Source organism: Carya illinoinensis, chromosome 7, assembly GCF_018687715.1.
Source record: "Carya illinoinensis cultivar Pawnee chromosome 7, C.illinoinensisPawnee_v1, whole genome shotgun sequence".
NCBI lineage: Eukaryota > Viridiplantae > Streptophyta > Magnoliopsida > Fagales > Juglandaceae > Carya > Carya illinoinensis.
The window spans coordinates 8,872,501-8,899,047 of record NC_056758.1 but is presented as its reverse complement, the minus strand read 5'-3'; the positions used below and the strand labels follow the sequence as shown (position 1 = coordinate 8,899,047).

Sequence of the window (26,547 nt, the reverse complement as noted above, 5' to 3'; positions counted from 1 at the left end):
CTCCATAATTAATTAATTTATTTAATCTTATATGCAGAAGAAAGAAATTACAGACGTGATTCATGATAGCGTTGTGGTGGTGGTCCTTTGCACCGTGGAAGGCTAGAGATGGTGTGACGGGCAAGCTGATGAGAATGCATCCTAGGCTAGGATGGTGGATGTGTTTGCACTACCGAGAGATCAGGGCAATGGAGCATTTTGGGTAGTTCTTTGGCTCAATATGCATAACATAGTATCAATGTCAATAATTGGTGACTTTCATGATCCAAGAACAATTAGGTAATGTATACATGAGCTATAAAATAAGCATGCCGTCATTAATTAAATATTCTTTTATAACTTAATTAAAATTTAATAAAAAAATTCTATTCATTATCTATTTTTTTTTATCATTCATTTAATATTAAATGATAAGTTCACAAGTATAATATAATAAATAATTTTTAAAAATTTAATATCATATCATAAAATAATAAAAATATGATAAAAATTGAGATGATGAATAGAATTAATTATTCAATCAATAAATTATATTTGCGAAATGGCAAGTGCTTTGCATTAGAAATGCAATTTACAAGCTGGTATGCCATTTATTTTTAAGATTTTAGAATAATTAAAATTTTAAAATAGAAATAATTTTTTTTTATATATTAACTCATACTATCACACCAATAATGTATTTGATGTATAATAAATTCCGTTTTAATCAAATTAAAGTCGAATTGATGGATACCTAAAAGAAAGAGGTGATTGAGAAATTTGTTTCATGTACTGTAACTTTGGGATGTTTCTCGACGATCATAACAATATAGTACAGAAGTTAAGAAGACACCAGAAGATGCCGAGTGCACGGCTGCGCTTCAACGAGTGGCAAAGATGATGCAAGTAGCAACATCAGTAGCTGGAGCATGGCCAAGTGAAATGGGGTCCTTCTCAGTTCTCAGATAACTAAACTGATGGTTGAGAATAAAGTGAGAGTCGCTTTCAAGCTTTCAGCCCCACACTGGCTTTGAAGGTTGTGGCCAGTGTCCTCGAACCAAGCTCGTAGTGGGGATGTGAACAAGAGTTTGACAAATAAAACCCCAAACCCTGTTGCTTATTAAAATCCACATGCATCGCTCTTCTCGAATATCCTCCACCCCCCAAAGTCCCTGCCCTTCGTTTTATTATCCCCTTTGCTCTGTCTCTCTGAAGTCCTAGTCTTTCCTCATCATTGCGTGCATATAGATTCAGTGGTGGGTTTTGTGTCTTATTCTAAGTTGGATTTTTGTTTATGAGGGTTTAGTTGGGTTTGGTTTTTGGTTACTGGCTCGTGAAGTCTGCACATGGATCTTTTGTTGTTATATATTGGTTAGTGTCGGAGACATGAAAGTGGAAGGGATTTACAAGTATGCGAACACTTTGTGACGCTTGCGAGGGCGCGGCCGCTATCGTGTTTTGCGCTGCCGATGAGGCCGCTCTCTGCCGTTCCTGCGACGAAAAGGTTTTTTCGTTTTTCTTCGTGGCACTTGTGGTTGATTCTAGTTCTCCAAATTGCTTGTTCTTAATTATTGTTAATCGATTGGGTTTTGTGTTTGTGATTTTACCAATGATTCCTTATTGGGGTTTGTATCCTAATTAGTTGTTGACCCGATTATTACTTGCTTTTCATGTTACCCATACGAAAAAAAAAAAAAAGATCAAGAATCTTGGCTGAAACTGCATATGTTGTTCAAACAGCAATATCGTTTGAGATATTCATGGTTCGTTATTAATTCATGTGATAACTTTGAGAACTAGGATACGGGTTTACAGTTTCGGCGTCGTGGTGAGAAGGTGTATGACATTGGTGACCTTGGACAAAATGGTGTAGAGCATGCAGTTTCTTGCCCTCTACTTTGTTCTTCCTTATTTTCAACACGTTATGAGATATCTTTGATAAGAGCGAAAAACGGTGCTTGAAATGGGTTAATTTTTCTATATCCTTCTTCACACAAACTCAGGAAAATCTTTCCTCAAGGGTTATTGAAAATTTGAAATCCTAATGATGGATATTATTCTTAATTTCCCTGCTCAACATCTGACTGCAATGCTTTAACTGTGTATGGGAGTGGCAGGTTCACATGTGCAATAAGCTTGCTAGCCGGCATGTACGGGTTGGTCTCGCAAATCCCAGTGATGTTCCCCGTTGTGACATATGTGAAAATGCTCCTGGTATGCATGTGATATCTTTTTAGTCTTCACTTATCCATTTATTTTTCAGAAATGTGCCTCTTGCGTTTGGTAGAAGAATTTCAGGCTTATGGTTCTCCTTTTCTTTAACATGTATGTAATAGCTTTCTTTTACTGTGAGGTGGATGGAAGTTCCCTGTGTTTGCAATGTGACATGATTATTCATGTTGGAGGAAAGCGAACACATGGAAGATATCTTCTGTTTAGGCAGAGAGTTGAGGTTTGTACCTGCGGAGAAAATTGAGTCATGCTTTTCTGTTCTGCATGATTCTCTTCAGACCTGACATTCTTAAGTTGTTCTATAGTTCCCAGGAGATAAAGCTGGTCTTCTTGAAGAGCCAGCTATGCAACCCGTGGATCCGGGTGAGAACATAAGAGGACAAAACCAGCCTCCTAAACTGACAATGGGAGAGAACCAGCAAAATCAGAGGGCCTCTTCTATTCCAAACTTAGATGCTAATGCTGATGGGCATTCAAAGATGGATAAAATGATTGATTTGAATATCCAGCCTCACCGGATGCATGAACAGACATCAAACAATCAGTTTAGAGTGAGTACATCTTCTGCTACTTCTATTTGTATAAATATAGATCTCAATTTACTAAAGGCACCTTTTCACCTCCCAAACAAATCGAATGGATGCAATTTAAACGAGCCATATATAGCAGAGAGATTCGGCCAGTCCGAAGAAGAGAAACCGACCGGACCGACCATTTTGGACTGAACCGGACCGAATTGATCTGGTCCGGTTCGGTCCAAATTATATAGGACCAAATTCATTAAGTCCGGTCCAAGGGATTTTCACCCTGGACCGGATCGAATGAAAAATAAAAAATATATATTATTATTTATATAAATAATTGTATATAATTAATTATTAATATATCACAATATTACATGAGTATTATATTCTTTAATGTATAACTATAATATATAGTACTAATATATATATATCAATATATTAACATATTATAAGGGTTATAGTATAATTATAGTATATGTATAAATTTATAATAGTATTAGTATAGTTAACTTAATATGTTAGTATTAAATCACTACAACTACATAGAGTGTTATTTAATATAGTATTACCAATTTATCACTAACATAGTATAGTTATTAGTTATAGTATTGGTAAAGTCTATAGCTATATATATTTAGATCAATGTATTATTATATTTTTTAATGTATAACTATAATATATAATACTAGTATATATTAATAATTGTACAATTTATTATAAAATTTTCATTAAGTGATCATTTAATAAGTCACTTAATTTTAATTTAGTATTTTCAATAAATTTTTTTTTATCAATTGATTTTAAAAAATAAAATAAAGAAGAAGGTTGGATCGATTAGACCGACCGGACCGGACTATCCCGAATGGGACTAGACCGGCCCAATCCAAGATGGGAAAACCCTAGACCGAATTGGTCTAGTCCGGTCCACAAAACCTCCTAGGACCGAACCAGACCGAACTCTCCTCTAGCCATATATATTTATATCGCATAAACTGCACTGTTGGGTAAGGATTTTTTATTCGACCCTATTTGGTTTTGAAAATAGAAAGCAGGCTGGAGCTAGAGATGTTAGGCTTCTATGTCATGGATAGAGTCCATTTGCATAACTGTCTAAACTAGAGGAAACAAAGCAATACTGACAATTATTGAATAATACAGAAGAATGTAATGGATTTTGAATCATATAGATTTTCCCTATTCATGGAGTTGAATGTAGCTTGAAGGCTAACGGTTTTTTAAGATTCATACTTAGAATGGACGCATCACATCAGTATTATTGGTATATGGTAGAGCTGCTTATAAGGAGAAAAAATAAAGAAAAAGAAATTTGATATCTACTGCTTGCTTACAGGAAGGTATATGATAAATATCTCTAAGATACACGGTATATTGCCCAAATTTAAATAAAAGTTGGGACCAATGTCAGAATTTAACTGTAACTTCGTGCAATTCTTTTATGATGGCTGGAACATCCAAACACATCTTAACAAGATTAGCATAGAACTTCAAGGCATGTCTTCTGTTTAAGCATGTAAAGTTGATTTGTGATGCATACCAGAAGTTTAAAAAACAGGAATTTGTTGTTCTTAGGATCAATGATAACAAATCCAGAAGCACGGTTCATTCATTATCTTACATTCATGCCTGAAGAGAGAGCTGAGTTGTGTGGAACTTCTCCCTGTCCTCTTTCTAGTGGGTGGATGTCTTTTCTCCAAGGCGCAGGAAATAGCAGTTCAACAGCATTCATAACTTACATTGAAATGCCAAAGATTATAAAACATTCCAGTGAATGACCTGGTCATCTTTGAAAGTGCTTTGGAAGTTTTGTAAAGCACTAAATATTTGCAAAACCCATTACTGTACAACTACAACATGATATTGTACTTTTCTCATCGTGAGATTTCTTGCTATGCTCACAACACTTGTTGATGAAGCTAACAATGAGAAAGTCACCTAATTTCCAGGTTTTCTTCATTTTGCTTTGCAATAGTACATGAAAATGACGATAGATTTCATCCTGTGACACCGAGGACACAACCTTACAAACAGGAATAGAAGTAAAGATTATCAGACTTAAAATGTTTCTTATACTCTCCGTGTGATGGGGACACGTTACATGAGTCTGTTCCAGAACTATCCCAGCCCGTTGTTTGAGCTTCGTCGTCCCGTTCCTAGTGTATTTGTCTGTTCATTTGGGCTTCTTCATGCCCTTTCGTGTGCTTCTTTCAAGTCATTTGGTGTGCTGCTATTGACATTTGGTGTGCTTCCTGAAATTTCTATATGCAAAACCCAGAAGTTATTGTTGATTATCAGTATACACTGGGATATATTGTAAGATCAAATTATACTATGGTAATTTAGACCAGTGTCTGCAACCAACGAGAGCAAGCTGAAATATTATTTTCGGAGTGTGCAACCAACAAGACCAAGATGAAAAATTATCTAAAATTATTCCCAGCATAAAAAATTATACTCAAATGTCTGCAAAACGAGCAAAAATATAACTCTCACCGGTTCCCTCACGCTTCGCTTCCCTTCTTGGCGGCGAAGATGAGGGGCTTCACCTTTGCCCACGGCCAAGAGGAGCAGCACAATGCCACAAACCAAAAGCTTTAATCTTTTCTCTGTTCCTACTCGAAATAAAGCTGTTCTTTTTTCTTGTGATTGTAAGTACAGTGTTATGCCAAAGTTTGAGGATGGCGATGATTTTGCCCTGTTCTTCTTGGCCTTGCTGCTTCTGCTAGAAAATGGAGAGAGAAAAGAGAGGGGGGGTGGAAGGGGAGAGGGAGAGGGGGACTCGGGATGCAGGGTAATGAAAAGTAAAAAACAATAAATAAATAAAAGAACAAAAACTGATGAGATACGTCAGTTCGTGGACTCTGTGTGGTATTATTTTGTGTAACAATGTTATATATAGTCGTGGAATACGTAAATGTTATACAGTCGTTTCAAAAAGATATAAAGTTAATTCTTAAAAAATTAATTTTTTACCATGTGAATTTTGTATTTATTTTTTTTAAAATAATTACACTGAATTTATGCACTCACGAGTGTAACTATCATTTTTTTTTTTTTTTGACTATTTTATAATTATAGTAGTTTTCTTTTCGAAACGACGGTGGAGACTAGCAAAATTTTTTTCCTCCACATTAATTTATGGATATAATTTTTTCTATAAATATAAATGGTTTGAAGATTATTATTCAAAACTAAACGGACTGTCCAATTCCATATCAAAATGTGAATTCTTTTTCTTTTTTGTTTTTTGTTAAGTCATTAACAGATGAACTCCTACGAGTCTTCTAAGTTGCATACTGTCGTATGAAATTGAGGAGTGATATATGAATTTATATTTTTATTTACAAAAAACTTACCAGATGTATTATATTATTTATTTTTTTCAGATTCAAGTTTTAAATTGAAAAATTGAAAAATGCTAATTGTACTTAAGAAAAATTTTATTAATATTAGTATTATCCGTATTATAATTATTATACATGTTGATGTTATATTTCGTATATTCTTGGGCCAGGCCCTCAATAGCTTAGGTCTTTGAACTTGGTGTTTGAAAACATAAAAAAAGCCTCAGGGATGTGGGCCAGTGGACCTTCCAATACCTAAGTTAGTGATATTCTCTAAGAAGAAAGCTATGGTAAGAGCATCCAAAGTAACCTCTATTTCAATATCTTCGAGTCATTTTTATACCTATATTTGGGATTAGAGGCCCAAGCCCTACCAACGGGGGTGGTGTGTCTACTATTATTTTCTCAGTCATGAGCAATTAATGTGGTGTGACCTTTGTCCCGTCTAGCTATTGTAGGTGCATTACGTTGGGTTGCTCTTCTTATTTTTGCTTGTTGTTAAAGAGGCATGTTCTTTGGTTGGGCTTTTCTTACCCCTTTCGGGTTACGACAGAGACCTGCGCATCCTTTATTCATTTCTCTTGGGGCCCAAGGACTCCCTTGGGCCAAGATTTTCCCTGGTGACCTGGGCTCCCCTCGTTCGAGCCCGTACTCCTAGGCTTTAGGCTCCGGGCAAAAATCCCTCCAACAATAAGTATTACACTTATCATACTTATTGTACTTATCATTTTTATTATGCTTATCATTCTTATTATACTTACAAAAAATTATAAATATATATAGTATTACTATTTCAAATTTTATAATTTTCAGCACAAGTAATACTATATATACTTATATTTTTACTTACACTTTTAGTTATCAAATTCATTTTGCTAGTTTTATTTGAAATTTTAATTTTAAATTTTAAATTTCATAATTTTTAACATATTAATAAATGACATGTGGAGAAGTAAATTTTTTTATAAATTTTCTTAAGTACATTTAGTATTTTCCTTTCAACATATCAATAACTTACACATAAAAAAGTAAGTATTTTATAAATTTTTTCTAAATACATTTAGCATTTCTAATTAAAAAATAAATGTCTGATTAGTGATCAAGTAACTTTTGAGAAATCCAATTTATTCGGTGGAAAGAAAACGACGGGAAACTTGAAAATTTCTTTTTTCCCTCCTTTTGGGCTACGGGGAAACTTCCCTTATCAACCAAGCAAAACCCTGGGCATATATAACTCAGTCCTCATCATCTACTCAACAGCATGGTGAAGACCAAACTCGAGATGAAGATTAAACTCCAAGAACAACATCGTTATATATATATTATGAGAAAAATAAGTATTTGTGATCAATTTTTTATAATAAAAATGACTATTTACAATGATAACAAACATATTTTAACTAGAAATAGACATTTCATTAAAAATAACTGATCATAAATAAGTAATTTTTTTGTAATTACAAAATTAGGCTACCAGGTTAAATGCTATCCTCGTATGTTACTCAAAGTTTCATCTTTGTATTTGAATTTAGTACTTGTCTTTGCACCTGTACTTATCAGTTATGAATCTGTGTAACTAGTATATATAAATAAATAAAATGAAAAGAAACAGTTATTGCTTTTCCTGCAATAAATATCTGTTTTGTATTTGGTCTTTGGAATAAAACCTTGGCATGGAATAGTTATCTCATAGTTTGGGTTAAGTTTTTATGATGGGTTATAAACTTATACCTCTCAAAATGAGAGGAATAGCCATTTAAAAAAGAAAAAGAAAAAAAAAAAAGATTGATAGGTTAGATAAAGAAAATTTTTTAATGAATTTTTATTTTTATAAAATTGTTTTAATTTTTGTGTTTTGGCTTCTCATTGAAATCTAAGCAAAATAAAATTGTTTTATTTATAGTTATTACATTTATAGATAACTATAAATAAGAAATTTCCTCCCACCCAATTAGATGACAGATTCCTATCCCTGGGCATTCCCATTCTCATTCCGCATACCAACCGTAGTTTGTATTTATTTGAAAGAACACAGAGGAGAAACTTGGAACGACCGACGATGAGGCTGTTCTCGACGAATACGGTGATCTGGGTCTTGTTTTTGCTGGTGCTATCGACCTTTTCTTATCAGAACCATGCCTTTGTTTCGTCTCGAATTATGCTGAACCGCTTGTCTCAAAGCAGTAATTACTTGACCGATAAGGAGCTCTGGTTCTCTCAGACACTCGACCACTTCTCTCCCTTTGTAACTCTCTCTATCGAACTTGTTGATATATATTATTCGAATTAAAGCGCAGATTGTGCTTGGAATTTGATTAATACTCTGTATTTGCAGGATCACCGCCGGTTTCAGCAACGGTACTATGAATTCCTTGACCAATTCCGGCTTCCAGATGGACCTATTTTTTTAAAAATTTGTGGTGAATCTTCATGCAATGGGATAGCCAACGACTATATCAGTGTAAGTTTTTAATTTGTAACCTAAATTTGTGGTTGTGTGTATGTGTGTGCGCGCGTGAGAGAGAGAGTGTGTGTGTTAAATCGAATTGTATGGTTTAGGATTTAGGTCTATATGATACTTAGAAGCAAAAGTTTAACCTTTGCAACGTCTAATAGGTTTTAGCAAAGAAGTTTGGGGCAGCCGTGGTTTCTCTTGAGCATCGCTACTATGGCAAAAGTTCCCCCTTCAATTCACTGAAGACGGAAAACTTGCGGTATCTGTCATCTAAGCAGGCGCTCTACGATTTGGCTGTTTTTCGCCAATATTATCAGGCAAGTTTTCTTTTTATTCAACAAGTATTTCAGTCGACAGTCTTTCACCTAGAAATTAATTGGTTGCCGGTCATGAAGAATAAACGTAAGGAGATATAACATCTCTGGGCTCAAATTTAAGCTTTTGGCTAGTTGGTGTCCAAGTCTGAGTTGCAGACACCTAGATGTTTATCTTCCCGACGATCGATCGTGGAACCATGTTCTAGTCATTGGAAACGTAAAGGATTATGTAAGGAAACTTCTTTGAAGGAGAGTTAAATTCTTGGCTCAAATTTTGTAAAGCCTATTGTCTAATGGACCTTGGATGTTTAATCTCATCGGGTCTTGCCAAGCTGTTAGTCCTCGCTTTTGTCATCTACATTCTTTAGTGTAAATCATCTGTGGCCTTACTAATATCCACTTATTTGTGCAGGAGTCACTAAATTTGAAGCTCAATAGATCAAATGTTGAAAATCCCTGGTTTGTTTTTGGTGTTTCTTACTCGGGAGCTCTTAGTGCATGGTTCCGTCTTAAGTTTCCTCATTTAACATGTGGAAGTCTTGCAAGTTCTGCAGTTGTTCTTGCTGTTTATAACTTCACTGAATTTGACCAGCAGGTAAAGATAATATTGGTTTATTGGTTCCTTTTTCTTTTTAAACTATGTTCACATCAACAACTTTGATTGGTAATTGTTTTTCTTTCCTGGGCTAATGTTTTTGTTAGTAAAATACCCCCCCCCCCCCCCCCCCCCCCCCCTCTCCTCCAACATAAGTTTTGTTTACGAATGCTGCCTTTCTTGCAAAATTGTTCTTATTTCGTGTGAGGTAAAACCTTTTGGTATTATGTTCTAAATGCAGGTTGGTGATTCAGCTGGTGCGGAATGTAAAGCTGCATTGCAAGAAACCAATCAACTTGTTGAACAGAGACTTGCAACAGAAGGAAAAACAGTCAAGACATTGTTTGGCGCAGCTGAGGTTCAACTCTTTCCCTATAATACTTAGCCATGATGTACCTCAAAACACTATTAAATTGTTGAATGCGGACTGGGAAGAATTTTCTTCTGTACTCTTCTTCTTGCATGTTGACCTTTACACTGTTTATGCAGCTTGAGAATGATGGCGATTTCTTCTATTTTCTGGCAGATGCTGCTGTTATGGCGGTAGGTGTGGTTTCTTTTCCAGAAATTTTGCATTTTCAATTTTCAAACATTAATGATTTTTGTATGTTTTATATTTCACAGTTCCAATATGGAAACCCCGATGAACTATGCTCCCCTCTTGTTCAAGCAAAGAAGGCTGGAGACAATTTGGTGGTATGCTCCTCTTTCTTGCTATCAGTAAGGTTAATTCAATAAATAAATGAGCAATATGTATTTTGCTTTGCCGCATGTTACATTCGATCATTGTTATTGTTTCTGTTCTGTTCTTGTTTTTTTTATCATTTCTGTTCTTTTCTCTGTTGGCACTGGCTGGTGATATTGTTTGGCTTAGGTTTCATCCAGATTATATATATTTTTATAAATTTTCTTATACTTCTAATTGGAAAATATTATTTATGCAGGAAGCATATGCGAAATATGTGAAAGAGTATTTTCTTGGAGGTTTTGGTGTTGGCGTTCAGACATATAATCAGAAACACTTGAAAAACACTGCTCTTACTCAAGACAGTGGTGACCGCTTGTGGTGGTTCCAAGTTTGTACTGAAGTTGCATATTTTCAGGTTGCACCATTAAATGATAGCGTTCGCTCCAAAAAGGTTGACACAAGGCATGTCTCATCACTATGTTATGTTTATTGTGCCCATTTTCTTTTATTCACTTTTTACATGCCCTTTATTAGCAGATCATAGAAAGAACAAACATATTTTACCACTGCAATTTTGTCAATTGCTTGCTTGTTAAACGTTCAAAACTTCTGGTTGATGTTGTATGTTGTGTGCTCTATTATGCACATCTGAGAATACAAATTGGTTGCTCATATGCGGCAGTTACCATCTGGACCTTTGCAAAAATGTCTTCGGAGAGGGAATCTATCCTGATGTTACTGCAACAAATATTTACTATGGAGGCACAAAAATAGCTGGTACAAACAATGAACTTACTCTGTTTTCTGTATCTTTCTTTCTCCATATATCTTGATGATGTGGAAGTGCCTCTCTTTATGTGAAAATGGTACGTTCCGAGGCCTGAAATCTCAAATAATATAACCTGTTCATTTTTCATTATTTTTTTCTCATTCATATTAAACAGTTATAAGAACGAGATTGTTACGCATTTAATTTTATTACTGCATGGATCAAATAAGAAGTCTACCATTTTCATCCATTAAGTCCTATTTGAGTACATGAAAAGTCTATGTTAAATTATCCTATGATAAATTCTTTGATTCTTTACTGTGATGAAATCAGAATACTTATTTTCATTCTCATACTACTACATTTGGATTGACTTATAATCGAGTTGGATTAAAAAAAAAAAAAATCTTCTTTTTTAATTATAATTGGATTGAAATGTTTTTTTTTTTTTGTTTTTTTTTTTATATTGATTCCTTTCAAAAACAACATTTAATAGAAGGCTGTAATGTTTTAATGTTATATTATACTGTACAATTCCTTTGTTTGTGGAATCATTTGTCACAAAAGGTAAACCAAAGAAATTATATATGAATTGCTACCTTTGCCCAAATCTTGGATACGTGGAAATTTTATTGATAAGACATTTCCATATATTTATTTTAACTCAGAGGAATAAATGCACTAGAGTATACCATTAATGGGAATTTATAAAGGACAATGCTAGGGTGCAATCCAAATGTGCACCCCAAATATGCACGCTAGTGCAAATGAGTTTTTTTGTTTTTCTTTTCTTTTTCTTTTAAGCATTTTTTAAACATACTTAACCATTAAAAAAATATAAATTCACTAATAGTCTCTTTCTTAACCATTAAGAAAAAATAAACAAATAAAATAAAAATATATGAGTGGGCACATTGGGTAGGCATATTTGGGAGTCATTCTATCATTTTCCATTTATAAATGGTAATGTTCGTCTCTTATCATACAAGTGTATTGAGACACATTTATCCATTTAAGACTTTCCCATATTAGGTAGTGTTCTCTGTTTTCTAGTTTAAAAAACAACTTATTTTGCTTTAGTTATTTTCAGCTATGAATAAGAACTTTATGAACACCTCTCTCTCTCTCTCACACACACACACACACACGCTGTCATGCCCACTCCTGCGTGTGCATTGAAATATTTGAAGTAATATATATTATTCTATGCTTCATCTCATAGTGATTAATAGCTGCTTTAAGGTTGGTTTTACAGTATCATTCCACCGCTTTGGGGAATTTTTCTTTCAGCACATGACGCTTAGAAGCTTATATCGCATGAAACTTGAAGGCTGTGGGCACTAAGTGATAAAGTTTTGTAGTAAGTTAAATCATAAATGAGGGAGGTTTAATATTTTTATGAATGTGCTTAAGAGAAATTAGTTTATTTCACAGGAGAGAATTGATTTTTGTGTATTATGGCTGAAAGTATGTGTTTCCTGGATGCTATTATGTGCATGTATTTGCTGACTTGCTGTGATGAAATTTGTTATAAAATATTCGGTCATTATTCATGCCTTCTCAAGAAAATTCAAAATGCAGGCTCAAAAATAGTTTTTGCAAATGGCTCACAAGATCCTTGGCGTCATGCGTCCAAACAGATTTCATCAACAGATAGTGAGTTTCTAGTTACTTGATCTGAACTATATAATTTCCCTATCTTTGAATAACAGTGAGTTAGAGTCCTTAGATGTCAAAATTCCCTGCACCAAGACCAAATTGAGCCAATTCTTGTTAAGTATGAGTATAAGGATTTACTTATTAAAAAAAGGATGAGTATAAAGATCTAAATGGTAATCAATGTGGTCTGCCATAGGCGTTACCATAGATTGATCTTCATGTTCTGACTAAACTTACAGTGGAAGTTGTTTACATGGCCTTCTTGCTATAAGTCATTATGAACCATGTGTAAGGTTTTATAAATTTCAGGTGTCTTTTTGTTGCCCATTGCTACACAAAAGAATTATGTGAAGCCAGTTTATGTCTTTTCTTCTATTGTGGTTATTGATTTACTCTTTTACAAAATTTTTCTTTCTCTGAACTTTCAAGTGCCTTCATACGTCATTTCTTGTCATAACTGTGGCCATGGGACTGATATGCGAGGATGTCCTCAAGCTCCTTTAAGCCTTGAAGGTATGCATAACTTTTATAAGCTGTCTTGTTTGCAATACCCATTTGATTTTCCAATTCAATTCATTTGGCAAATTCATGTGTTTCCAAATGGACTAAAATATGACATGTTCTACACACACACACATATCTAGAGAGATATATTCGGAATCACCTTTAGGATGAATATCTTCCCATACAACCATGTTGGTGTACACCTATAACCCTTTTCAGTGAGTCTGCTCTGCGGAATAATGTTTATACGAGGTTAATCTCTTCTGTGAAATATTGTGCTAGAAAGTTGGCCCAGAAAAGAGAGTTAAAATAATCAGTAGATAACTTTATATCTATGAAATACTTCCTGTGTTTACTCCTTAGACAACCTGGCAGAAAGCACAACTTCATCTTTTCCCAATCATTATTTGACCATTGATGAGTAAAATATTTGTGGCAACTTTTTATTCCTGCATGGGACCAGGGTTTACTCTGCAGGAGTGGGTCCGAAAGGCCCTGCCTTGGAGAGGTTCCCCGACATAAAAAAAAGAAAAAAAACTTTTTATTCCTGCTCAAGCAACACATCCTTTATTTAATTCTAGGGGCTATTGGAAGCCTTCATATTGCAAAGGCTCTAGCGTAATGGAGTTCAAAAAAATTTAACTAGCTAATTGCATCTGAAGTTTTACCATTATGCATGACATTCTGCCATAGTGTGCAAGAACATCCATGCCCTTGCCAACTTTCCTGCGATTGGTAACTCCTGAAGCTGTAAATTTTTCTTCTCAGGCGACGCCCAGAAGTGCAGCTCACCTGATGCAGTTCACAAAGTAAGGCAACAGATTACAGAAAACATAGACTTGTGGCTGTCACAGTGCCAAAACTTGGCTAGGAATTCTCTGTGATGTTTGATTGTTTATAAAAAACAGTCATGGATATCGCCAATTTGAGGTTCCCTCTCGTGTAAAGCCATATTATTAAACAAAGGATTTGGGGGCACAGTTGATTTTACAGAATTCTGTATATTTAGTGTTGCCTACTAGATAAAGGTAAATACGAGGTGAACGTGGAAACAACATCTATGATCGGTTACATGTGAATTGGATGAATCTTAAATCCATATTCTTAAATTAATTCTCAAGGAATAAGGCAGACGTTACAATATTGGCCAAAACGTTAAAAACCTTGCAACTGACATGCAACTGACATGAAGCATTGAAGAGAAGAAGAAATCTGGGTATTTAAAAAAATTCTCTTGTACTTGTGAAGAATTTTAGAACATCTAGAATTATTTGTGGATTAACTTTGTGTGATCTGTAACATGACTCAACGTGCATGTATGTGCAGTGTCTCCGTGAGCATACACGGATCGGTCCTTGAAGCTTTTATCCTTGTTTTTTTTTTTTTTTTATCTATTTTTCTTTTAAATGAAAGAAAAATATGTTTAATATGTCTAGTATGGTTTGTAATAATAGGAGTGGATGAATGCTATGTATCTTTTTTTACAAGTAATGAAAGTAATCTATAGTTGGAAGAAAAAAAAGAAGAATGGAATTCATAACCGAAAGGATGAGAATGGATTCTTTTATCCTTGTTTTACTTTTACTACCCCGAAATTACCTCAAATCCTCAATTTACCCAATACTTCAAGTCTTAAAGATAAAGAGAGATTTATAAATTTTCACCCTTTACTAACCAAGTGTTTTCAAAGTTGATTGCATCTTTTAGCCATCTTTAACTGTTACATTGTATTGTTATATTTGTTGTGCAATTTTAATCATTAAGGTGGATGAAGACGGAGAAATAGAGTGGCGTGTAATCTTGATGGTTGGATTTTAACAAGGATATAATCTTGAAACCGTAGGGGTTGGCTCAAGTAAAGGTTTTGGACTTGGGAGTATGCTCTCCTCAAGTCAAGTCTAAGGAGTCTGCTCCCCCCAAGTCAAGTCTAAGATTCAAATCTCCTTTGGTGCAAACAATCTCCAGAGGCCAATGGATTGGAGAATTTTCTCGTTGAATTACCCGATGTGTACTTACGGGAAATTCCCTGTTGAAGGCCTATGTACCTACAGGATTAGTCGAGACAGTGTTCCTGGACATTCGATGCCAATTAGAAAATGATTTAATCTTGGTATGAGTATTAGTTAGGGAGTAAGAAACATATTTTCTCATTTAGAAAAGAAAAAAAGCCCTTAAAATCTGGATGTTCCCTTAATTTCAAAAATTCAATAACCAGTCCATGCAATTTAGTTGATCGAACTAATGTTTCATGGCCTACCATGTTTTAATTGAAATTCAAATGATAAGGCCATTAGGGCACTCTCATAGGCAGAAAATTTAGCAAGTACTAAAACTACATTTTCTAAACCAAAATTAGTTTCTCGTGCTATCATCATCATCTTCTTTTACCTATAGATTTGGTTGAAACAATCCAAAAGACATAGCCCTGAATAAACATTCCTTTTCTTGGCCTCCTCGGATTCACCCTCGCTGGTGTACTTGCTAAGCTGAGCGAGAGAGTTGGCCTTCGCCCGGATAAGCAGAGCTTCTTGAGGCTCCTCAACATTCTCAGGTCTCCTTCCCACTTCTTGAGTGACATGCCATGGGTTAGGGGCTTGGTTCATTGCATTCAAGTTCAGGGTAGCCTCAACTTCAGATTGCCCACCTGACAAAACTGCTCAACAAATACCAATTCATCAATTCAGCAACTGATTTTGAAATTTAAGTACAAATGCATTACAGGTTAAAGAAGATTGAGGTTACTCATGATTCCAGGGACAGCTTGGTGTGGGGGGGGGGTGGGGGGTGTGGTGGGCGGTGGTCTGGGTTAGAGATAATCTTTGTTTAAGGAGTCTTGAGGGTGTACTCAGTAAATAGCTGTAATAGCTTTATACCATCATATACCAGAGAAATAGCAGCAAAGCGAGCTAGACCCCAGGCTGCCTCCTTCACAGCCAGTGCAGATGGGCCATTGGGGATGCGAATGTTCGCCTTTATGGCCACAACAGGGGAAAATAAATGAGGAATGCTACTCTTCGTCCTACATCTTGTCATCTCTGGTCAAATTAATAGGGCACATTTCAAGTAATTGTTTCTATCAATCAATTAAGTTACAGTCACTTAAATCTATCACATAACAAGTGTAATTGAGGATAACAAAATCTAGGATGAAGAAAACTAACTATTCTTTTGCAAAACAAGCTCCATGTTGGTAATAGGCAGCTGAGCAAGAAGCAAGGCCGTCAAGACCTAGGCACCATGACTCATTGTTTGAACCAGCCAAGGGAACCAGACCCTGAAATAATCACCATCCTGTCATCAGCTTTGTATTGCTAAACTATACTTTTATATCATCACAAAAACCATAAATTATACGTACCTTATCGACCTTAATACCTAGGATGATTTTTGGTTCAACATGCACATCAACAATCTTCCTGCCTTTGGTGGTCAATTGGTAGAATGTTTCCTTGAAGAGGATGGCACCCGAGATGTACTGGCCAAGCCCCTGACAGTGACAAGCAGCAGCGTCCGGTATGCCTGGTGGTTGGCCTCGTGTTCTTTAGCCAATTGAGGCCCAACGCTTTCCACATGTAGCATTTGACTCGTAAATGGCCAGGATTCCAGGGGCAGGATATGCAACATTTTTTAACATCCATAAACAACCCCATATCAGAATTTTCTCTTTACATGCTCAGATACAACAGCTTTCAGAAAAACCAATTCAAAACTTACAGAAATATTTATGGAGCTTTTAGAGTCTGTTGGTGATCTGAGAAAAGCCTGGTTGTGAGGATGTAGCACAGTGCAGTCTTGACAAGCGCATCGACATATAAGCCTGTACGCACGGTAGGGGGGTACAGCCAGGCAGCACTGGACCTTGGGAACCAAAGGTATTTGAAGAGTTTGACCCTTTACCCGCTCGGACTTGTCTAGCACTGGGGCTGACTTGAAGAGAGATGCAGAGGCCCTTGTCAATCAAAAGTGGTTGATGTGAACACTTTGGAGTATACTGCTCTCTTCCCCTCTATAACGTACCACTTTGCACCAATTCTCTGCGTTTAGAGTTGTAGAGCCTCAATAGTCACTACAGGATATCCCGAGGCTACAATGCATCCATGATTCACTTATCATCGCTTGTCGAAACGTGCTTATTTGGCAGTTGGCACAAGGTGGACTATGTTCATTATACAAACGTCTGGTATTTAATGGCCTGCTTTTTCAAGCTTATATAACCAGGAATATTGATGAATACTAGTAAGCAAAAGAGAAAATTACGTATGATATTTTCAAAGTTGATTAGTATGCACTTTTTTTTAATATGTTGATTTCCCGAAGTGCAAGATAGAGACAACTTTACGTTGGTTAAAGGCAAGGATTTTATAAAAAATATATGCTAAATTGTTCTAATCACCTATTATTTCTGTGAACACCTGGTTTCCCTTGTAACATAACATCAATGTTTATTTTTTTCCCCAGAACAATATGATCTCCAGTTGAAACTCAAGATGAAAACAAAGAAGGAATATCTCAGTATTTTGATAAAATCTTAAAAACTTTTAACCATTTATATTCTCTCTTTTCCTAGATAGTGTGATTAACTAAGAATTGCACGGTGTGGAACTCGAATTTGCATACGAGGAATTATGGGTCGGTCAATCTAACTTGGTGAAAAAAGAGGGAAGTGGGGATCGGTCCACCTGGTGTTCTTTTACAATTGACAATAGCGCCGGGCCCTGCCGATGCACAGCAGCATCACAAAACATGATCTGTAAGGCTAGAATTAACGAGAAAGCAATCGTGGGTCCAACAATGGTGCTTGCTAATCACATCAATGGGACCATTGTCCAAAATATCTGGTAGTTTTGATATCTGTTACTCTTATATAATTCCAGAATTAGTGAACCAAGAATATCAAAGCACAAGGCAGAAGGACAAGGTAGGAGCTTTTGTGAACAAGGTCTTGTATTGGTCTGTAAACATCCTTGGGCGGTGTTCATCGACTGAAAAGCTGGATATTGGAATACCCTCAGCCGCCAAATTGTTTTAGGACATAGCACAGCTCCAAACGACTAAGAGAAATTATAAAAGTTTACATATGTGGAACCAATCTGGCCCCGCACAGGAATTGAAAGATGATTTTGCTCACCAGTGGTCTTTACAAGTTAGGAATAAGCTCAATACACAGAAAATGTAAATAATTAGGTAATGCTTGGCTAAGAAGGATACCTCATTAAAGAAAAAGAATGTAAGAAACCAAGAAATGCAAAAGCCGATCTGTATCTTTATCTAGTTTACACCCTTTCTACGAACAACAAAACGCTCACTTCCAGAAATCTTCTCTTCGAAAACTGAAAGACTCATTTCACAAAATATCAACACATGATAGCCATGAGTATCGGTGTCACAGTTTTATGAAGCAAAATGAGGAAATGAATGAACCAGCAACCAAGAAAACCCGGCGTCCACTCCAAAAAGAATAGGGGACTTGTAATAAGATGTAATTGGCTCTACTTAAGATAAGTAGACGAAATCCAGAGTAGCACATAGGTTATCAATGAACTCAACACTTCAAAACTCCTCAGTCCTTTAAGTACAGGGATCGGTGGAATCACAGCCACCATCAAGAAAGTTCCCAGCAGCCATGAAAAAGCAAACGCTCCAGCCCTGCACCCATAGCAAGAAGTTTTATGATTTGTAACTATTTAGGATTCTGCATTTAAGTAGCATGAAGTTTCAAGAATGCATTTAAATTCAGAAGAGGGAAGAGATAAGTTGACATTCTGTAACCATTTGCATAATCTGGGACAGGATGGTCACATTGAAGATAATCATGAACAATAGTAGCTCATTGCAATCAATGTTTTACTTAAACTACAAAAAGATTCAATTGTACCCTAAACTACAAATAGGTTCAATTGGCCCCCTCCATTCAAATTTGACTATAAAGATTATGCCACATGATCAATTTTTTCATTCATTTTAATGATCAAATCTTAACCGATCAAATCTTAAGCAGTTTAGGATGCGAAGTGAAAAATAGGTGGTAGTTTGTGGGCGAAGTATAACCATGACCTAAGTGTAAACAGCAGGAACATGCCATGTTTAATCAAACAGACACTGTTCCACATACCCGTAGAGAAAAGCTCGGATTTTGCTCTTTAATCGATCATGAATAAAATATATGGTAGCCATCAGAGATATTGCGACCTGAAGGGTGGGGCCTTCTTCAGTGGGAAAGAGAATGGTGAGAACTCCAAGCACTACAAAGGCAATAGAAGTCTTTATAATGAACTTTGTTGATGGAGTTTGGAACCTATCTGTGATAGCCTGAACAATACGGGACTGCCTGACCTCCCGAACCTTTTTCTTGATGTCTATTTTGGGGTTTTTCCTTTCATAGAACTTCTGCATAATAATTTTGTCATGGGCAGATTCAATAGCATCCACACTTGGTTTGTGCCCAGCATATTGACGAACAAGGAAATTTCTGGCAGCTTGAATTTCATCTTCAGAGGCCTCCCTGCTTATTCCAAGTCGTTTGTATGGGTCCCTTACATTAATTCTAGGAAAGATAGCTGAACTTGCAGATAGGAGAGAGTTTAAGATTCAAATCTGCTAATTAGGAACAATATTTATAAAACTACATGAATGGAATAGGTTTGGCAGCAATGATAAATACTTTTTTTATATAGGTGAAATTAAATTCACATGATAAATATAAAAGAGCTTTTATTTATATTTCAGAGACCTTATACAAAACTAAGCATTGTGCAAGAGCAAATGATAACTTGTGATAGCTTTCTGGAAAAGCAACTTCCAGTCTAAACTAACATGCTCACAATGTAAACGTTCCATCAACCTTATGCTCAAGGAACTAAGGGAAAGGCCTAGCTCTCTTGCATATGTTTCGGCACAGAGAGAGAGAGAGAGAGAGAGAGAAAGAGACAGAGCTCATTCATGTCTTCCTCATGATTCATTGGCAAGATTTAAATATACAGAAACCCCAACCTTCTCTAAACTGCCTAAGTTAAGGCCCCAGCAGCAAGAGAGCAAATCATGTTGTCACAAATTATGTGCAGCATGCTCCAAGAATTGATGATAATCTGAAAGGAAGGTACACTAAGGAGCCATCAATGGCACAAATGAATGCACAACTTCTCATGACAGGCTCATGCCACAATTTCTCCAATCATAAAATGACAGTTTAGGCAAGAATCCTCAAAGCCACTCAATATTAGAATAATTTACCTTCTGTTGGCTATAAGGGAAAGGAGATACAGAGAGGGTTAAGAGAGAGAGAGAGAGTTAAGTCTAAAACCCTTGTTTGGTAGGAGGGGAAATGAAAGGTGAGGGGGAGTGACAATCCATCTGCGCCACCAAAACCGAACCACTTTTGGGTGGTTCATTATTTTCATATTGAACCATGAAAATATCTCAACAAAAACATGTAAATAGCAAATGTTATTTTCATGTTGAACCATTGAAATCATGGAATAACAGTAAAACAAAAAATAGCATGATGGGGAACGTATTCTTCCCCTTTTCCCCTATATCTCCCTCCTTCCTACTTTTCATCTCTCCTACAAATCATAGTGTTAGATTTTACAACTGGACAGTTGTGTAATAATTCCAGTGTTCCTGAATGTGTCATAAAAAATCGTTACTTTGGAACGTAAGGAGTTGCTGTATTCCACACAACCAACAAACCAATGACCCTCAACACAGTAAAGATCACAGATGGCCAAAATTCAACGTTCCATTATGCTCATTCTTTTCCCAATCATCATGCCCATTTTTTAGGTTTTGGAACCACGCCTAGCTATTAAATTTTCTTCACAAAGTACAAATCCCAAAGGGAAAAATCATAAAGATATCAAAATTAGTTAAGAAAGTAAAACATTACCCGGAGGTCCATTTGCCCCATCACCATAGGAAGCATCCATGGCACACTTGATCAAGTGAGATTGTTGTGTACGGCATCTTTGCACGGAATCAGTCTGGTAAGTTCTGTTCAATTAAAACAGGGGGGAAAGCCATACAATGTTATAATAAGGTATAACCCTCACTCGGAGTTTAATACTTGATTGAAAAACTAAGCAGTACCTTTCTAGACGGAGAAACCCAATATGTTGTTTTGGTTTCCTGGCACTAGGAAAAGCAGAAGCTCGCCTATTCAGAGACCCTGGGCCGCGGCCAGGTATTTGGAGACAATATCTAGAGGGACTAGCGGTCAATCCGAATAGGGTCATCCTTTTTTACTTAATTTTTGCTATTGCAAAGTTTCTTACACTATAACTTTGCTACAAAATACACCGACACAACAGCTGCGACAAATAAACAAACTCGGCCACATCAATTTCGTCATTTTTATTAGTAGATTACGAGCATCAAGTAGTGAACTAAGCAGAATTCTCCAAATAATTAAACCCCAAAACCCGTAAACAATATCTAAAAAAACAAAAAAGCACACAAATTGATGAAAATCAAAACTTTGAGGTCTAAACGCACGAAATTGAAAACCAAACAAAGTGTTTAGAACCATCCAGTTTTACATTTCTAAGGTTATCTTTGGCTTTCTGCAGTGATGCGGTATTAGCACATGGGATAAAGCACATTATCGAACTACCTTTGTAATCCAAAACGAGTACTTGAAATCCGTCAGTCAGAATCCTAAAAAACAAATGCAGGGAAACTTAAGCTCGGGAAGGAAATGTACGGATATGCAAAATCTTACCTGCGGAAACGAACAGAAAATGACTGAAAGCCTTCGGCTTTCTTCAGGGGTGGCCCGGTGGGGTAGAAAGTGTGAAGTAATGGATAGGAGAGTCGAACGATGTCCCAGCGAGAGGGCTTAGCGAAGCTCTAAACCCTGCTTCGCCTGAATGGTTTTGGCCAGTCTCAGATAATTTTCTAGAAATAAAGGCTAATGCCCGTCGCCTAACAGATCCGTTGTAGTCTAGTTGGTTAGGATACTCGGCTCTCACCCGAGAGACCCGGGTTCAAGTCCCGGCAACGGAACTTATCTTTTGACATTTTATTGAATTTGATAGGGGTGTAATCGATCCGGTTTTATATAAAATTTAAGATCGAACTGGTAGGTATCAATTTTGTATTTTTTAAAATCGATTACGCACTGATTTTTCTCCTAAACTGATATTCCAGTTTCCGGTCCGATTTTAATAAAATATAAATTTTTTATAAAAATTCTGTTTAAAAGAAAAAACTGATTTAAAAAATTTTGTTTACCATTTACAAAAATCTGTTGCTATGTAAAAAATTCTGCTATCAAAAATCTGGTTTATAAAAAAAAAATCTGCTATGTAAAAAATTCTGATATAAAAAATCTGGTTTATAAAAAAAATCAGTTATATAAACGAAATTTACTATATAAAAAACTGCTATAAAACAAAAACTAAAATAAGAAATCTAGTGTAAAAAAAAAATCTGCTATAATCCTATATTAGACGATTAGTATTAGTATATATATATCAGTATTAGTTATAGCTATATAATATATTAGACAATATAATAGTATTAATATTAGACTATTAGTATAGCTATATGTTAGTGTTAGTTTTGATGATTTAGTATAACTATATTAGTATGAGTATAACTATAATCTATATTAGAATATTAGTATTAGTATATATGTGATTATTTTTTATGTGATTACAAATTATATATAATATAAAATATATTATATATAATATTAATATATAAATAGTACCAGTCAGGTCCGGTCCAAAACTAACCGAAACCGAAACCGAAACTGGACCGGTTCTGGCCAGTTTTTCATTTATGAAAACCGATTCCGGACCGAACCGGTCCAAAACCGGCACAACCGGTCCGATCCGGTTTGGTCCGGGTCGGTTTTTCGGTTTATCGGTTTTTTTTTACACCCCTAAAATTTGTACCTTTGTTGTTCTTTTATATTTATTTTCATTTTTATTCTGTCATGCTTTATTAGTTTTTTTTTTATTAATAGATATAAAATAAAACAGTTTGGTGTACATCTATCAAATTAAACTAAGATGGTCACCGAGAACCTCCTCCATCAATCCCCACACAACCACACGAGGGGAATTGCCCTCTGAATGCCACCACATGGGTAATGCAAGGTTCTCCTTAGAGAAAAGCTTCAAACCGAATGGATTTAAAAGTGATTTTCACACCCAGCCAAAGACAGTATGCCACGTAAGTAATTCAGAAATCCTAAAATGGATCCTATTACACCAGATTCTTTCTCTATTTCTTTCCTTCTCCTAACGTCTTCCCCCTCAAAAGTCTTCAATAAACACAGAAAAATCTCGTCGACGCCCATATCAAAGGGCGGCTTTTTGTGTTTTCTTTTTTATGTCGCTATATTCATTGTTGTTCAAGTGCTATCCACATTTTATCTTTAAATTAAACTGAATATGATTATATCTTTTTTAACTGAAGATTACTGCGTATATAGTACTTAATTCGAAGAGCATGAAATTGGGGGAGGGAGGTTTCATAACTAGGCTGTCCTTGAATTCCTTCTACATCATGACCCTGAGCTGAGATGGGGCATTATTTCGGTAGAGCTCATTTGGTTACTCGGAAGTGGATAATATTGAGTGACATCCTCTGAGTTGTCACTAGGCGACTATTAGATTGCACGATTCAGTAATGCTGTCGTGTCAACTCCGTGATCTCTCGACTGGCGGGGACTAGAGGATGCCTAGTCATGGTACGCACTAGGCGCGGGGCTGGGTATCGCTCGTTTAGATATCACATGTGTGGTCATTACCTGTGGTATGGCATAAAAGCCAAAGTGTGCAGATAATCTCTAGGGGAGATCATGGTGCATGCATTAAAATTGGAACTGATTTTGAATAATGGATATGAGACATTTTCTGGAAAAATGACGAGATTTTATAATAGGATTATTGTGAACCATTTTTTGAAAAAATTGTAGTTTTCTTGGTTTGAGCCGTTATCTGGGATAACAGCGATGAATTGTTTTAAAGAAATTTATTGTGGGCCAAAAATGAGATCTTTTGGCATGCGTGAAAAAATGTGAATTTTTTGGACACATGCATATGGCATCTTTTCATGCATATTGTTGAGTTTAATATATTTTTATCTTGTGGGTGTTTGGATCATTACTTACCTGCGGTACCGTCTTTGGTACCGTAAATTTTGATGCAGAGGTTGAGGATGAGGAGGCTGAGCCTAAGGAGGCGGCTCCGCCAAATTACTAATTTGGAGTTGTATTATTTTGGAGACTATTTTACTTACTTTTATGTTATGTAATTTTGGATTTGAAACAGTATTGAAACTTGTAATATTTTGGTACGCTTGTGTTTTAAGCGAATTTGTATTTAAATAAAATTCTGGTACTTAGTTGAATGACTTTTATTATCCGCTGCGTGGTTTTGTTGTACACGTGTTGCATGTACACACACTTAGCACTTAGCGATGGGATGCGTGACCCATGTTGTGATCTTCCAGACGCCTCAATTTTCACGTATCCGTATGTGGGAGTTGGGGGAGTCACAAGACTGCATTATAAACATGTTGTTGTTCACTCTTAAGAAATTGTGATGCGGCAATATCCTCTTCTAGAATTTCAATAGCCAATTCATCATCGATTTCTCTAAATTGAAATTCTTCTTCATCGAAGCAAATGTCGTCATCAAGAAAATGGTAGGAATTAATGTCTTTCCTCATTGATTCAATTGTAAAAGAGATTGACTTCAATACTTGGGTTCTTACATTTGATATAGAATCTTCTGTTGATTTGAAATCAACTGACATATCTTGCTCAAAACATTCCCAAAGTTCCCTCGGATTGGTTGGATTACAATAAACCAATATTGTTGCAAATAATCGTCTCAAACTGGATGGCATTTGATATAGAGATGCTTCGTGTAAACAATCTTCTAAGCACTGTTTCTCTGTAGTAACCCATGCATTGTTGCTGCCTCCTGAAATGTTGGGCCATAACACCATCAACTATCCTAAGATCTTCAAACGCCAAATGTCCTTTTACATGGTTTAGCAATATCCGTAGATAATACCTCTCGCCTTTAAATGGATTTGCTGTAACAATACTGCCTATAACGGTTTTCTTTTTCCGAGGAGTCCAATATTTGTTTTGTTGGTTTCAAAGATAATATTCTAGAAATTATTTATACAGTAATATCTTTGCATTATTGTCTACTCGATTTAATGCAAAGAATTCTGTTAACATCAATTTTCTAGAACGATCTAAGTTGACAACATTGATTATATTGTCATTTGCTCAGAAAGTCACTAGGTGTTGATCCTCCAGATGTAAATATAAACTATATACTGCTGGGTACATTTCATTAATAGCAAAGCCATATATCCTCCACATAGCTTTGAGGGGAGCAATCTGATGGCTTGCAAAATTTCATATTGCAGATTTTACAAGTTCGCTCGAGCGGAGGCTTTTGGCCGCTCGAGCGAATTCAGGCAGATTCAAACGCTCGACTGCCGCTCGACAGGGAGCTCGAGCGGGTTACTGAAAAATGAAGATCGCTCGAGCGGAGACATTTGCCGCTCGAGCGAAATCAGGCAGAGTCGAACGCTCGATGTGCGCTCGATAGGACACTCGAGCGAAATCAGGCAGAGTCGAACGCTCGATGTGCGCTCGATAGGACGCTCGAGCGAAATCAGGCAGAGTCGAACGCTCGATGTGCGCTCGATAGGACGCTCGAGCGAAATCAGGCAGAGTCGAACGCTCGACGCGCGCTCGACACCCCGCTCGAGCGAACATCGTATTTTGACAGATTTTAGGTTTTCCGCCGTGAGACCATATAAAAGGCCATTCTTCACTCTAGAGCCGCGGTTTTTGAGGGGAGAACACTCTTTGGGAGAGAAAAACATAGCTAGAGGGATTCAAATCATTTGTTTTGGAGACGGAATTCCAATTTATTGCACGTACGTTGGATTCATACACGAGCACGGACGGTAGAAAGGCGTTGGATCGTTCTCTTGAGCTTTTGACGACCAGTTGAGGCTGCAAGGAGGATTTTTCAGTGTTTATTTTCTTCTTCCCATCTTCTCAGAACAATTATGGTGAATTCGTTTATGTTGAATTCCAATTCTAGTATGAGCTAAATTTTCTTCTTTCTAGGAAAACGATGTAACCTAATTCCGAACTATGCTTGTTTGTCCATGCTAATTTAATGCAATTCTCTCTTTGTTTATCTGATTTATTATGAGTTTAATGCTTCTAATTAACTGGCCATTGATTAGATGATTATTAATCTTGTGATTTGCTATCGAAAGAGGGAATCATAGGGTAGATCTTGGATATTTCAGCATAGGTAAGTATAGAGATCGAAAGACTTGTATGAACCTGTGTAGTAATTAAATCATTGGTCTTATTGCGTTCTTGATTATTTAATTTGCATACTCTTGTGTGAATTGATAAACTAGAATCAATTCCAATTGACTATCGAAAGAGGCTTTTGGATGAATTAGAG

The 26,547-nt window shown here is 36.1% G+C and overlaps 3 protein-coding genes, 1 non-coding gene and 1 pseudogene across 5 annotated transcripts; 3 read left to right on the top strand and 2 right to left on the bottom strand.

Annotated features, from left to right (window-relative positions):
- The first annotated feature begins 944 nt into the window (after nt 1–944).
- On the top strand, nt 945–5,110 carry LOC122317058 (B-box zinc finger protein 19-like). 2 transcript variants are annotated; one of them, XM_043133958.1, is made up of 5 exons: nt 945–1,483; nt 2,097–2,193; nt 2,316–2,431; nt 2,517–2,762; nt 4,700–5,110. In XM_043133958.1, the coding sequence occupies exons 1-5, from the start codon at nt 1,391–1,393 to the stop codon at nt 4,730–4,732; spliced, it is 585 nt and encodes a 194-aa protein (XP_042989892.1). In that variant the 5' UTR covers nt 945–1,390; the 3' UTR covers nt 4,733–5,110. The 2 variants fall into 2 exon arrangements, with proteins under 2 accessions (XP_042989892.1, XP_042989893.1); XM_043133959.1 differs by lacking the exon at nt 4,700–5,110 and adding an exon at nt 4,326–4,692 and having other exon boundaries at nt 991–1,483.
- A 2,946-nt stretch (nt 5,111–8,056) lies between these two features.
- On the top strand, nt 8,057–14,197 carry LOC122316841 (probable serine protease EDA2). The gene is made up of 12 exons (XM_043133659.1): nt 8,057–8,342; nt 8,433–8,558; nt 8,714–8,869; nt 9,282–9,464; nt 9,706–9,822; nt 9,954–10,007; nt 10,089–10,160; nt 10,409–10,614; nt 10,835–10,929; nt 12,503–12,577; nt 13,010–13,093; nt 13,853–14,197. The coding sequence occupies exons 1-12, from the start codon at nt 8,157–8,159 to the stop codon at nt 13,966–13,968; spliced, it is 1,470 nt and encodes a 489-aa protein (XP_042989593.1). The 5' UTR covers nt 8,057–8,156; the 3' UTR covers nt 13,969–14,197.
- A 1,068-nt stretch (nt 14,198–15,265) lies between these two features.
- LOC122316987 lies at nt 15,266–17,115 on the bottom strand (annotated as a pseudogene).
- Nucleotides 17,116–18,275: 1,160 nt separating this feature from the next.
- LOC122317318 (protein CHAPERONE-LIKE PROTEIN OF POR1, chloroplastic) lies at nt 18,276–21,960 on the bottom strand. Its single transcript, XM_043134331.1, has 5 exons — nt 21,801–21,960; nt 21,170–21,390; nt 20,970–21,073; nt 19,197–19,641; nt 18,276–18,730 (listed from the first exon to the last, which is right to left on the bottom strand). The coding sequence occupies exons 2-5, from the start codon at nt 21,313–21,315 to the stop codon at nt 18,574–18,576; spliced, it is 852 nt and encodes a 283-aa protein (XP_042990265.1). The 5' UTR covers nt 21,316–21,390; nt 21,801–21,960; the 3' UTR covers nt 18,276–18,573.
- A 51-nt stretch (nt 21,961–22,011) lies between these two features.
- Nucleotides 22,012–22,084, top strand: TRNAE-CUC. Its single transcript has one exon. It is a non-coding gene; the product is annotated as a tRNA-Glu (tRNA).
- Nucleotides 22,085–26,547: the final 4,463 nt, after the last annotated feature.

What these genes read in the sequence shown, in the direction of transcription:
- LOC122317058 (XM_043133958.1), top strand. Translation starts at nt 1,391, where the DNA reads ATGCGAACACTTTGTGACGCTTGCGAGGGCGCGGCCGCTATCGTGTTT. An exon ending in GCCGTTCCTGCGACGAAAAG is followed by an intron (nt 1,484 to 2,096) that starts GTTTTTTCGTTT and finishes TGGGAGTGGCAG; the next exon opens with GTTCACATGTGCAATAAGCT. An exon ending in TGTTTAGGCAGAGAGTTGAG is followed by an intron (nt 2,432 to 2,516) that starts GTTTGTACCTGC and finishes GTTGTTCTATAG; the next exon opens with TTCCCAGGAGATAAAGCTGG.
- LOC122316841 (XM_043133659.1), top strand. Translation starts at nt 8,157, where the DNA reads ATGAGGCTGTTCTCGACGAATACGGTGATCTGGGTCTTGTTTTTGCTG. An exon ending in TAGCCAACGACTATATCAGT is followed by an intron (nt 8,559 to 8,713) that starts GTAAGTTTTTAA and finishes AACGTCTAATAG; the next exon opens with GTTTTAGCAAAGAAGTTTGG. An exon ending in AGCTCCTTTAAGCCTTGAAG is followed by an intron (nt 13,094 to 13,852) that starts GTATGCATAACT and finishes TTTTCTTCTCAG; the next exon opens with GCGACGCCCAGAAGTGCAGC.
- LOC122317318 (XM_043134331.1), bottom strand. Translation starts at nt 21,315, where the DNA reads ATGACCCTATTCGGATTGACCGCTAGTCCCTCTAGATATTGTCTCCAA. An exon ending in GGGTTTCTCCGTCTAGAAAG is followed by an intron (nt 21,074 to 21,169) that starts GTACTGCTTAGT and finishes TTAATTGAACAG; the next exon opens with AACTTACCAGACTGATTCCG. An exon ending in ATCCGAGCTTTTCTCTACGG is followed by an intron (nt 18,731 to 19,196) that starts GTATGTGGAACA and finishes CTATGGGTGCAG; the next exon opens with GGCTGGAGCGTTTGCTTTTT.